The 14,315-nt window shown below is 41.8% G+C and overlaps 1 protein-coding gene across 1 annotated transcript in view; it reads right to left on the reverse strand.

Annotated features, from left to right (window-relative positions):
- Positions 1–14,315, reverse strand: part of ATP8A1 (ATPase phospholipid transporting 8A1) — a 216,192-nt gene that overhangs the window by 40,240 nt on the left and 161,637 nt on the right. Inside the window, exons 32-33 of the mRNA XM_019525855.1 lie at positions 11,196–11,252; positions 10,526–10,633 (exon numbers count right to left, since the gene is read on the reverse strand). Of these exons, the coding sequence (XP_019381400.1) occupies positions 10,526–10,633; positions 11,196–11,252 (165 nt within the window). The remainder of the gene's footprint in view (positions 1–10,525; positions 10,634–11,195; positions 11,253–14,315) is intronic.

A 14,315-nucleotide genomic window follows, 5' to 3' on the forward strand; every position in this document is an offset into this window, starting at 1 on the left:
GGGGGCTGAGTGGGGCAGTGAATCAGGGACCGGTTTGGGGGGCAGTGGTGAGGGGGGCTCAGGGGGCAGGGATCAGGGGGGCTGTTAGGGCAGGCAGGGGATGGGGCCAGCAGGGGTTCCCTCCATGGTGTTCCCCCCTCCTCCAGCCCCCCCAACCCATTACTTACTGGGACTGGAGCCAGGGTCCAGCTCCCTGCAGCTGGCGCACAGCCTGCCCTGCACAGGAAGGAAGCATGCTTCACCAGGGTGAGGGCTAACCATAGAAATGCTCTGGCAACCAGAATATCTCTGGGGAGGACCCAGCCTCTGGCTGCCTCAAGGCACGGCCTGGGGCCAAGCCCTGCCCTGCTTTCTTTCTTTGCAGGTTTTTTTTGACCCCTGCCAGGGGTCTAATTTTGCCCCTGCACTGCAAATCTGCAGTGCGAGGAACATTTTCGCATTCCTGCATGTGTCCCTTGCAGCGTCTCAAAGGGGTTTGAGATGCTGCAAGAGGCACATGCAGGCTCGTCTGGACACGCCCACTGTGCTTATAGTAAAACCATCACTTTTAACAAATTTAAAGGGGAAGGGCTGTACCAACATCAATGTGTAGTGGCAGCAAGAAATTCTGGAAAGAGAGGCTTATTAAAATGAAGAATCTGGTGCTACGTTAGAAAGGAACCTGAAGAGTCTGCATCACCATCCTTATCAAATCTGATTACGGGCCTTGTTCCACAGGATACTTGGCATGCATTTAATCAGAGACACAGTAAGCACTGCTGTGTCCAATTAACAGTAAAAACACGTTCTGAGCAGCTGCACCCCCTAGCACAGGGGTGGGCAAAATGTGGCCTGGGGGCTGGATGCAGCCTGCCAGGCCATTCTATCCAGCCTGCGGGGCCCCTAAAAATTTAGAAAATTAATATTTATCTGCCCTGGGCTGCCCGTCATGCAGCCCTTGATGGCTTGCCAAAACTCAGTAAGCAGTCCTCTGCCCAAAATAATTGCCTGCCCCTGCCCTAGCACCTCCCCCCACAGTGCCTGGGTAATGCTCATCATAATCTCAGCCCAATCTAGACAGGGCTGCAGCCAGCTGTGGCACAAGAAATATATTGCTGAAATTCAATTTTCCAGGACCTCATTAGTCTTCGATATAGGAAAATTTTACATGCGTCAAGCCCATATACACATGAATATAAAGAGTTACAGAACTCCCTTTTACCTTAAATTATTTCATGATAGGTTGAAACTGAGACTAAATATACTTAGTTGCAACAGTGCTTAAGTGAATTTTGTGCAGCATAAGGAAGAGAATGAACCTGGCACTGGTTGCATCAAGCGACATTTTTTTTTCCATTTGGAATTTTATATCTATGTAAGACTTCCATTATACCAGGAGGACAAGAGTCATGTGCTTAATGACAACAGATTTACAGATCTATACTGTGTCAAGAGCTAAGCTGTCAAGGAAAGAGCTCCTGGATTTAGCTGTAGCAAGTTTTTATATTTCTGGTCATGATCCAAGACCATAGTTTCAAAGTGGGTAGGCTTGGAAGGGACCCGAGCAGATCATCAAGTCCGACCCCCTGCCATGGGCAGGAAAGAATGCTGGGGTCAAACGACCTTGGCTAGGTGTCTATCTAGCCTCCTTTTGAAGACCCCCAGGGTAGGAGCGAGCACCACTTCCCTTGGAAGTTGGTTCCAGATCTTAGCCGCCTTGACTGTGAAGTAGTGCCTCCCGATATCTAGCCTGAATCTACTCTCTGTCAACTTATGGCCGTTATTCCTTGTTACTCTCAGCAGTGCTTGGGGGAACAGGCACTCTCCCATTGCCTGCTAGTCTCCCTTGGCCAGTTTATAGACAGCCACCAGATCCCCTCTCAGCCTTCTCTTGTGGAGGCTGAACAGGTTCAGGTCTTGCAGCCTCTCCTCGTAGGGCCTTCCCTGCTGCCCCCTGATCATGCGAGTGGCCCTCCTCTGGACCCTCTCAATGCTGTCCACATCCCTCCTGAAGTGTGGCTCCCAGAACTGGACACAGTACTCCAACTGTGGCCTGACCAATGTCATATAGAGGGGGAGGATTACCTTCTTGGACCTGCTCGTAATGCATCTGTGGATGCATGACAAGGTATGGTTAGCCTTCCTGACTGCATCCCCACATTGACAGCCCATGTTCATCTTGGAGTCTATAATGACTTTAAGATCCTTTTCTTCCTCTGTGCTGATGAGAAGGGAGCTCCCCAGCCTGTAGGTATGCTGCTCTTTCTTTCTCCCTAGGTGCAGGACCCTGCAATTGTCAGTATTGAATCCCATCTCATTCTCATCTCATTTTTAACCAGAATCTCAAGAGATCACATGAAGACCATGCAAAGGTCAGACTAGTCAAAACAATCTAGAAAGTACATGGAAATGAGGTTGCTGAGTATACAGAACAGCAGATGTTGCTGCTTCAAAGAACTGCTACAGAGACAAAGAGATAGCACGCCCAACACATTGTGGGAACTTCTACCTTTCGTTCCAGCATTTCATGCCTATTTATGAGGTTATCAAGCTCAGGATGGGATTATAGGGGAAGCAAACATACAGGCTAAAATGAAAAAAAAGTATTAATTTAAATGCATTACAAAGAACCAGGCATTTAAACAGGTTCTTTTTTCCCTTGCGGGACAAAGTGAATATCCCATTATATGACTGGGTTCATATAATCTAATAAATCTGACCACAAAGAGCTGTGTTTCCTTTCTGCTAATTATACGTACAGTAAAGTCTCTGTTACCTGGCATCCCTGGGGTCAGGGAATTGCTGGTTATCTGAAATAACCCAGCAGGGTTTTCAGATAATGTGGAGCAGGGGTGGGGAGGAGGTGCACATGGAGCAGTGACAATGCAGGGTGGTAGGTGACAGCAGTGGCTGCTGTATGCGAGCTTCCCCCCTCCCCACATGCAGCCAACCGGCCAGCCAGAAACTATGGTTAATAGAGCATTCTGGTTGGTGAAGTACTGGATAACAGAGATTTTACTGTACATACATACAAAGCACAAGTTTGTCTAGAAAATATTCCAAAAAATTATCTGTAAAGCAGATTTCCTAGTGTAGTAGTAGTTAAGCAGTACTTTCAAGAAACAAATACAGTAAAATCAATTGAAAAGTTTATTGTTACTGTAGTTAGACACAGCATTCAATACAGATCACATTATGTAGATTGGAAAGTTATTGTGAGATCACTGGAAATTCTGAAATGTTTTCAACTTTCTCTTCTATATATTTTGTGTCAAATTTTCTTCAACTGAAATCATAAGCTACTACAAAAATCCTGCCTGGTAGAAAAAGAGATTCTTTGATACTTTACTCTGAGTACTCTCTCAAACTCCATTATTTTTGGATTTACAGCTAAGAGTGAGAAGGAGTTACTTGTTTTACTTGCTAGAACTGACTCAAGCAATCAGATGTGTTTAATATGTTTAAATGTAAAGTATCAAAATAAAATAAGTATATACAGAGTGTGAATGATAACTTGTTTTAATTATATTACATTAGTTAATGAATATAAAATGTAAGAATATAATATGGGGGTATTATCATAGAGCAAACTATTTAAATTATATGCCCAATGTGCAGCAGTACAAAGCCATTTTGGATAATGACTTACAATAAAAGAATGGTACATATTTATTATAAATGTCCACAGATACTTATTCCATGTCATTAGTCACTTATTGCACTGCATTAAAGTCAGCCTTCAAGTTGGGTAACTCCATTTAGAGAAAAAGTAAAAGCATGCATCAACTGAAGGGATAAATTAGAATAGTTAGGCTTACATGAAAGTTATAAAATTAGGTCATCCAAAGGAGTCATCCAATCTGAAACAGCGTGTTTAAACTGACATGACCACAGTTTTTAAGATAGCTGAAAATATATACAAGTAAGCATGACTTACAGAATTAAACATGTACCCCTTTATCTAGTGCTTCTAGCAGCCATTTCTACCCCTTTGTACATTGCCCCTTCCAAGATATCCCATTGTTTCCTTTCTATTTCTGTTTTCAGACCACAAATCTGCAAAAACAAGAAACAATACAAAACACAAAAACTTCCTTGTGACTATCTTATGTCGAGTCCCACCCATAAGAAAGAATTGGGAGAGATTACATGAAGTCAACAGGTGATGCTATTTAAGTTATTATATAGCCCACAATATTTAAGCATTAGAACACATTTCTATGTCACAGCTGACTCTCCTCAGTACCCTAAAATCTATTTGTGCATGTGGTTTATTTAGACAACGTTCTTTGGGTAAATCTGATATCTTTTATTAGACCAACTCAAATAGTTGGAAAAATCCTTCTTAGCAAGCTTTTGGGTATAAATACCCTTTGTCAGGTTGACAAAGCATCTGCAGTTGTCCTTGTGAAAGGTATTTATATTGGAAAGCTTGCTAAGAAGAATTTTTCCAACTATTTGAGTTGGTCTAATAAAAGATATCAGATTTACCCAAAGAGCCTATGTCCTTAGAGCAACATGGTTACAACCTATACCCCACCCCTGCGGCTTGTTGAGAAGTTTCCTGCACCTCACTAGGAAGGGCAGGTTTTCTGTTCCAAATTTGAACCCATGTGAATGAGGATTTGAGGGAGGGGAGAGTCTATACCCTACTACACTTTCAAATTAAAGCTGGATAAAAAACAGCTACAGAGTTGTTACATGCTTTCAAGCACTAACTCTATAGCTGGTTGGCTCTTTTTATAGTTGGATAGTCATTTTTATTGTGTGATAATTACTTTGCACCTGTGGCTGGTCTTTCTTTGTACATGTGGCCAGTTAAAATTTATTGCTCAATTAACCAGTTAATTGTGTAATACATGTAACGTGTAGCAGGAGCCTATGATACCCTAAAAGTTATGCAAGTCATTTTCTCTTTTTCCTTTTATGAGCTGGGATCTGAAGACATTATGTCTTTCTACATGTCCCCTCTCTGACCCATGACACGGGAGCCAGAATCTTGGGGGACTTGGCATCTTCTGAGGGTCTGAGCCACTCTCTTTGTACTCTTTGTATGTCCTGGGATCTAAAATGTACTTGTCCCTTTCTAGGTGCCTGACCTCTCCTTGCCATCATGTGAACCCATCTCGTGGTACTACGCATAAAGCAGAGAGGGAATCTGGAAACATAAACCAACCATTAAGAATGCATCTATGCAGCACAGCGGACTACTGTGAGAACTATCTGAAAGAGTCACCAGTGAATGACTGTTTGGATGCTTATCTTGCTGGGATCCTTTGACCCTAACTGACTTCCTGCCCCTGTGGTAGGGGGCTGGACTTGATGATCTTCAAGGTCCCTTCCAGCCGTAATGTCTATGAAATCCTGGATACAGAAAATTAGTGTAGTTCTCTGCCCCAGCTAATTAGCTCTGCACTGTGTTGTATCATCATTGGTGATCCCTTGCAGTAGAGGATGATCGTCTTCTATGACTACGTTATCTGTGGGTTTGATGATGGCTGACAAGGCCAACCGAGGAGCAAAGCATTCTATTGCAACTTGGGCCTGTGTTTCAGTGCGGGGTGGCTGGCTCTGGATTCTTGGTTCTGTTTGTGACACACTGTTTCTGCTGCTCCCACTTTTCCATCTACTGTTGTCATCACAAGGTTTTAAAGTACTGAGATTCTTGCAGCAGGCTCTTCCTCAATTTAGGATGGTCCTGGGTGAGTCTCCTATGAGTTGATGTTGATGTTGAATTTTTTCCAAGCTGGCCTTGAGGATGGCCTTGAAGTGCTTTCTCTGCCCTCCTCCTGAGCAGATGCTCTGACTGAGCTGGGAGAATAAAACTTGCTTTGGGAGTTTCGAGTTAAGACATCTGGGTGACGTGGGTAGCCCAGCGAAGTTGATGTTGGATGATCATTGCCTCATGCCTATGGTATTTACCTGCAAGAGAATGCCAATCTTGGTGTGTCTGTCTTCCCACCAGATTCAAAGCATCTTCTGGAGGCAGCATTGATGATACTTCTCTAGTGACTTGTGGTGTCTCCTGTACATGGTCCACGTCTCCTCTCTATACAGTAAGGTGGAGATCGTAACTGCTTGATAAAGCATGAACCTAGTTTCAGATCTGATGTTGCGATCTTTGAACACCTGCTTCCTCAGGCATCTGAAGGTTGTACTTGCACATTTGAGGCAATGTTAGATTTCTTCCTTGATGTCCGCCTCCTGCGAGAAATGGCTTCCAAGGTATAGGAAATACTCAATGTTCTCCAGAGTCTTACCATAAACCTGAATTACTGGAGCTGGGTACAGCTTATTTGATGCTCACAGACATGCAAAGAATGAGGAGATTGGGGTTAACAGTAGAGAACAAGCCTGCTTGATGCACATCTCAGGCTCTCAAGCAATGGCTCTGCAAAGGGAGGGATGAAAACACCCAATGAAATGAAAGGAAAAATTTGAGTACGACATGCTCCAAGCTATTGTTTCAGTTTGTATTCTTTTTAGGTTAGGGCATTCTCAGTCATTAAGGCTTCAAAATGAATGGACTACTTAGTAACTTTCTGACAAGCTTTCTGTTTAAAGGCTCATTTCTAAAAGTTCTGAGTTTATGCCTACATGATAAAACTTATTTTACCTGTTTGAGATACTCTCAGACATGCTACACTGTTCCATATACGCCGTCTCTGAACATAAGCAGAATAGCTCAACTGTACAGTACTGTTCATGGGTTAATTACCATGGACCTAACTGGCATGCTCAGTAGTGCTAGTGATCCTACCTGCAGCAAGTGCAAAAGTGACTACACTGCTTCCAGTTTGGGAGGCAGGCCATGTGAAGCAGCATAGTGTTCATTGGCATGGTTAATTTTTGGCCTAGCCATGGCTTTAAATTTACATTGTTATTTGGATTGCTCTGATATATGGCATGGCCCTAAGGAGTGTAGGGCAGTTAGCAATCCAAATTAGAGATAATCTGAACAGAGGTGTGAAGATGTAGCCTTCCCAAAAAGCAGTATTTCTTGAAATTGACAGATTCTGTGTATGTTGTTGTATACACTTGGAAATCAAACCATAGCTCTGATCATATGCCAAAGGAACTGTCACTTGGGGAAGCAATACTTAACATGGTAACTAAGTTCTACAGATAGGCAAAAACCTAACGTACAGGATCTGAGGGAATTTCTGCCTCCCTGAGGGTATCTGAGGCCATCCCTCATGTAACCTGGAATATGAGGGGCTGTGTCCCTTTTTGGGGAACTACATCATCTCTCTACCCTGATAATGAGAATTTGCAGGGGCTCTCCCTTGGCTACAGTGACACTCTGAGCTCCCATGTAAGCCAGAATTTCACAGGGTCCTGAATAATTTGAATTTTAATCTCTGAATATGAGAAAATATAAAATTGAAGCATACACTCTCATGGTGGGGGGGAAACTAGGTGGGAAAGGGGCATTGGTAAAGAGGCCTGGTCAAAGTAGAGGTGGATATTTTAAACGAGTGTAGGGTAGAGTGAAGTGTGGGGCCCAGCTTAGAATATAGCTCAGACTACATAACTAAGGAAGCATGTGACCACCCATAAGCTGTTGTGCTATATGTGAGCAACAGCAGGGTGCCAGAGAAGAAGGACAAGAGGCTAAGGGCCTCTCAAATGCTAGTACTTTAAAGAGATTGTAAGCAAAGGAAGATCTATAAATAAAAGAAGGAGGGTTCTGTATTATGGGGACAGTAGGCCAGTGAGTGGAAAAGAGCAGCGTCTCTTCCACACAATTAGTTACTTTAACTACCATGTAAAAAAGCTGTCAAGATTTTTGGGACGGAAGCCATGTTTTGTGATTTATGTCACTAGGCTTGTTAACATGCTCCAAATGTTTTAATGAAAAACCATGATCCTCATTCTGCTATAATAATTTTTTATAGAAAGAGTGAGAAATACTTAAGGTATGGACAAATGCACATTTTAGCTACTTTGCTTATACGCACTATTGGAAGGTACTTGAGTGCTAGTGAAGATCATGCTATATACAGAAATCAATTCACTCTAAGAACTTTGGCGTTTTCCAACAAAAGTATCATCTATTCTGAAAATTGTTGAAAGGATATCCCCTGAAATATAGGGGTGTCACAGCATATTTACTCAGAAGTGATCAATGTTAAATTTAGGTGCTTTAGTATCTGTTAGAGAGCAGTCATTAAAACTGGCTCTTTAATTATACTACAATTCTGCCTTTCTAAAATTATTATATAGAATTCTCAGGTCAGATAGAGTAACTACAGAATACGTTACAAATCTCTAAAGCATGGAAGGATGCTTTCATAATTCCCTTCCATTTCAGAAAACTCTCATATTTTGGTTCAACAGGGTAGTGTTGGCAATCAGAAGCATGATCCACTTGCTCTTTCCATTAGCAATCATATGATACCTTTGTGATAACCTGTGATCAGCACAGAACCATCCAGTAAGTTCCTTTATGACAAAGTTGTTCATCAGATGATACGAAAAGTTCTCTAGCAAAACTGAAGTGGAATGGAATTCCTTTCTACCATGGAAAGGAATCTTAGTGAGTCTGTAGCACTACTTTGTTCTTGCAAAATTTCATATTGGTCATTTGAGTTGCAAGCCCAATCATTCATTTAGTGACTGGAATGAGAATGACTTAAAAAAAAAAGAACTTCCATGTTCAATACAAGTTGAACACACAAAAATTTAGTAGCTCAAAAGAAGAATGCTTTAGCTTTGTGAGGATCCAAATTAATTAAACCCGTTTAGAAGTTCACAGATTCTGAAAAAGGAAGCATTTTATGATATTTTTAAGGAAAACAATCCCTTACATTTTTGACCAGCTTAAGCCGCATGCAAATTAGAGCGTAAAAGCCTCTGAGGACACTTGATAACTCTATAAAAGGTACTTGCACTAAATTCAAGATAAATCCAAAAATGCAGTAAAAAGATTTAAATACCTGTTACACTTTAGGCACTGATAGAAACATTTAAATGACCTGGTTGGTATTTGTGGGACAGCTCTAAATTGGTTCCACTCTTTCCTAGCATGGGGGTGCCAGAGGGTGGTGATAGGCAAGTGTTTGTTATTCCCTCTGAACCTTTTCTATGGGGTAGCCCAGGGCTCCATCTTGATGTCCCTCCTGTTCAATGTTTATATGAGGAGAGATTGTACCTAGATTTTGAGTGAGATGCCATCAATATGTTGATAATAGCCAGCTCTCCCTCTTCTCTTCTGACCCTGGCCCTGCAATCACTCCTTTCCCAAGGCCTAGCTACAGCTGGGGACTGGATGCGGGTGAATCTACTGGAATCCAGAGAAGACAGAGGTGATGGTGCGGAGGGAACACCACTTAACTTGAGGAGGACTGAAACACTCATAGATGGGGTTCAGCCTCCCCTGGTCACTCAGGTTTCTAGCTTTAGGATTCTTCTGGATCTTCCGCTGCACCTGACTCTCCAGGTGGTGGCTATGACTAGGACAGACTTTTACCAACTCCATTTGGTAAGAAGACTGCTACCCTTCTTTCAGATTATGATCTGGCCACTATTATCCATGCCTTTTTTACTTCAAGGATAAACTACTGCAATGTACTCTATGGAGGGCTTGCCTTCTGACAAGAGTGGGTCACCAGAAGTCTATAACTCCAGTCCTCTAGCGTCTGTGCTGGCTCCCACAGTAGCTTTCTGGGTACAATTCAAGGTGCTAGTTCTGACTTAAAAGGCTCTAAATAGCCTGGGCCCTACAAACCTAAGGGCGTTCTTCCATCTGTCCTATCACAATCCCCAAGGTCAACCAAGAGCACAACTCTTGCGAGTAAAATCAGTACATCAAGTCCACTTGGCGAGGACATGTCAGAGGCCATTCTCAGCAGCTTCCTCTCAGTTCTGGAACTCCCTCCCTGTAAAGGCCTGCCACAGCCTAAGCCTGGACATCTTTCAGAAGCATTCTAGCACTTTTCTATTTGGACAGGCATTTAGCAACCATAACTAGGCCAAGATGATTGATGTTATTAGGTCTCTGTTTTATTTTGTCTTATTTTGTTATTGTTTTGTATTTGTTCTAGTTGTTTCATTTCTCTTGCTGTACACTGCCCTGAGCCTTTGATGGAAAGGATAGCAAAAAGCACATAAATAAAAATAAATATAAGGAAAATGATCCAGCCAAACAGCAGCAGCAACACTGAGAACTCAATAAAGTCACATGGAAGTTTCTTAATGGAAGTTGAAACATGTTAAGGTTCTGTACATCTTACAACTAAATTAAATATTAATTTCCAATTCTGTTGCATAATCTAACCAAACAGAGAACCTTTTAAGCAACCCAGAATATATCACTTTTGCAAGTGCACGTTTATGCTACTTTAAGGAGACAATATTACCACAGTTAGTTGCATTAGGTAAAATCTACAAATATAAGCTAGGCTTGTTTAATATACAGTAATGGTGTGAAAAAGATCCTCTCAAATACCAGTAAAAATTCTCAGAATTCTCTCCTGTACCCAGCAAAGATTAGATCCTAAATATTCAACCCACATTTGGAGATTAGTAAAGAAATGCACATTACCTCTCCTGACATATCAGGTGCCATAGGAATGATTGGCCACAAAGAGGAGTAGATTCCAAAAAATACTACCCAAAGTGCAATGCTGCCCCATATTGCTATATGGCTAAACTGTTAAAAAATGAGAGAGAAGAAGAATCAATTATATTAGTATCTGTTCAGTGCCTAAAATGAAGAACTACACAGCATATACTATACAAAAGATGGCCTTGGTCCCCTGAAGTTTACCGTGCAAATGATGCAAGGAGGGATTTTCAGAGCACCTGGCACTCACCTGACTCTGCTACTTCTACATTGGTGCTAAGTCTCCTACTGACTATTGGTTGGAGCAAAAAACTACCGATTTTCAAACAAAAAAAAAACTGGACATGAAGCTTTCAGGTAGCTTAGCAATTACACCCAACTTCTAGCCACATACCTTTCTGAACAAAACATATTAACATAATTTTGCTCCAAGTCTCTCCTTTACTCTGCTTTTCATTTGTTTGTGACCCACATACTGTAACATTTCAGGAAAGGGTTGAGTCTTTACTTGACATTGTGAGGTGCCTGTACAGTCCTAAATGTAATTATTAATAAGTAATAATGATAATTGTTATCATCAGGAAAATACATCATCTACCACATATTTTAATAGTGTAGTTAGCATATGAATAAAAAGGCATTTTCTTACCAATGTCCAATATGAGGTCTCTAACCCAGCTTTTAAACACACAGTTATCACCACAAACTGAAAAGAAAAGAAATCCATTATTTTTCTTCTATAAGTCTGATTCCCTCTACATTATCAATGGCACACATACCAAAAAACTCTGATGAGTAGCTGAGAAAAATACCTGTAATTTTACTATCTGAGGAACATTAATTGAATAAGAGTACTCCTTTGCTAATAATACACTCAGGTGTATTATTATATTACCAAGATTTGATTCATATTTCTATTGATATAACCCACTGGTTACATTCAGAATCTTACTATTTATTATTTTTAATTTAATTTCAATATAAAGCACTGTGAACTTCAATGTACCCAGTACACTAATGACCTTCTTACATAAATTCCTCATTTAGGATTTGATCTAAAACTTTGATGGCAAAGGGATTCCTTTTTATTGATTTCAATGGGTTTGGAATGTACCCTCTTATTTGAATGAATTCTATTTTAAAAAACCCATGTTGTGTAGATTCTTTAGCATCACAGGAGACATTTAAAATATTGTTAAAGTTTTCTTTTTTTTTGGTCTGCCTGAATAGGAAGTGTAAGATCCCATTTGACTTATATTATTATTAGATATTATTGTTTTCAGAAAATCTGAGTGTATTATGAGCAAAGGTGTACTCTTATTCAATTAATGATCCTCAGATAGTAAAATTATGGGTATTTTTCTCAGATACTCAGAGTTTTTTGGCATAAAGAAACATGGGCTGTAAAGCCCTTTTCTAGAATAATTCTTGAGCTTCTGTATCCAAAACCATTTGTGTTTAGAAGTGGCTCATAGAAAACTTCTCTGAAAAAAGAGAAAATGGAATCAAGTTTTTTAGTCATATTTGCTAATCTTAAAGACACAAACTGATTTCTTTGGTCTTGAATTTTGACACACTTCTTGAAGAAGTGACCTGATCTGAAGTGACCTGATCTAAGACACTTCTATGACTGCATTCTATTTAAGGGAGAAAAACTGACTTGGCATCTTCAGATACTGGGAAAATAATTGATAGCTTCTATACTTAAACTGAGTTGAAAGACCTAGATTTTTATCTGAATATCTTAAATTTTTTTAAAAGTTCTACCTAGTCTGAATGTAAAAATGGTCTATTCATTTGTCTACATCTCAGCCAGAAGACCAGAATTTTGAAACCAAAGGATTGATAACAACAGCTAAACCCAAAGAGCATTTACTGTGTACAAAATAATGAGGTCTTGTAACCTCTTTATAAAAATCTTGAAAAAACTCAGAATGATTATCAACAACAACATATTCTAACTCAGGGGTGGGCAAAATGGTGAGTCCGGCCAGCAGCCAGACTCCATTTCCCACCAGCCCCTGCCTGTGTCACTGTGGCTGGTTTCCATGGAGACGGCAGGAGCAGCGGGGTTTGTCACAGTATGGGGTCAGGGTTTCCACAGAGACCAGCCCCAGTAGTGCTGGCGTGGTGTGTGGCTGGGTGGGGAGCTGCTCTGGGACGTGGGTCAGGATCCTGTGGCAGTGACAGGGCGGGCTGGAGCCTGGGCACAGCTGTGATCTAACCAGAGTTAAGACATCCAATTCAGAGATAAGTAAATCATCCATACTGCTTTGACAGTTGATAGTTCGTAAAATTAGGATTGCAGAGGAATAAACCTTCCTCCCAAATAGGTGCAGGATTTTAATTTCTTATCAATTAGCAGCCCTTTAGAAAGGCTTACATATTCAGCTGATAAAAATCAGTATGGTTAGTGTCAGGAATCTTAAAAGTATTTATATATCTATACTAGGGAGCTCTGTAGAAGAAACTAAGATGTCTTTTAACCAAAGGAGCAGTTACTACATAGTTCTGTAGCTCACTGTTGTGTATGTTACAGGTCCTGCTCTGTGTTCCCATAATCAAATAACGCATCTGTTAGTAGCTACAGAGCCTCATGTCTAGGGTGACCATATGTCACGGATTAGCTAGGACAATCCTGGACTTCAGAGGCTGGTCCCAGCCAGCAACTGGGAATTATAATTGGAGTCCTGGAAATGTAGGGGCATGGGGCACAGTCTGGCCAGGAGTCAGTGCAGCACGGAGCACTTTGCAGGTGGGCAGGCAAGAACTTCTAGGGCTGCACTTAGACATCACACATACCCTGGGATACAACATTTTATTTTGGGACAAAGTGGAAGTAAATGTACAGATGCTCCTTTATCTCAGAGTAAATCCTAAAAAATCCTTGGCTAAAAGGTAGCAACAATTTATCCTAGGACACTGCAGAGCACATCTGTGCAGTTATCCTGAGTTAGTATCATTGAATAAATGGCAGAAATATGGTACTGCATTCAGCTGCTCACTAAATCCTGATTAGAAAGGTGACGTGTGTACACACCAATCCCAGGATATTTTTGTTCTGGATAAATTCAGCCACATCTTATCAGATCTTATAAATTCAGGCACATGCAACTTCTGTTCCTAGCCTAGATGTCCCCTATTCTAACGGTTCTCAACTAGGGGTTTGTGAGCAGGTTTCAGGGGGCCTGCAGGGCTGTGGATCTTGTGAGAACATGATCTCCAAGGTCAGGGCAGCCCACACCCAGGCTGAACCTGCTGCCACTGCCACCATCAGATTTATGGAGATGCAGATTTTCTCCTTTAAAGGAGAAAATCATGGATTGGGAAACTATGGGTTTCCCCTTGCAGGCTGGCAGTATTCCTCCTGCAAGGGGATGCTTGGAGCTGGGAGGAGCAGGAGATGGCCAATACAACACAGGGCACCACATGCATGTTTGTGCACACACATGCACATAGCAGCCAGGCAGCAGTGGAGAGCAGCTCCTACAGCTCCCCACAGGTAAGTCTTGTGGGGAGGGGGCATAGGTGACATGTTGTGGGGGGAGGGGCATGTGCCCCCTGATTACTGCACCCGCAGCAGGTATGGGGCTGCAGTCCGGCCAGACTGGCCAGTGGGACCTGGTACAGGAGGGTGGAGGAGGACAGTGATACTCATTCCTGCCAGGACCGCCCCACCACCAGCTGCACTGCCAGCAACAGCAGTAACGGACTGGGGGGAAGTGGGGGGGGGGAGGAAGAAGGGGGCACACTGCCCTCACTTCCTTGA

Source organism: Gavialis gangeticus, unplaced genomic scaffold (genome assembly GCF_001723915.1).
Source record: "Gavialis gangeticus isolate Ggan-Ray unplaced genomic scaffold, GavGan_comp1, whole genome shotgun sequence".
Classification (NCBI taxonomy): domain Eukaryota; kingdom Metazoa; phylum Chordata; order Crocodylia; family Gavialidae; genus Gavialis; species Gavialis gangeticus.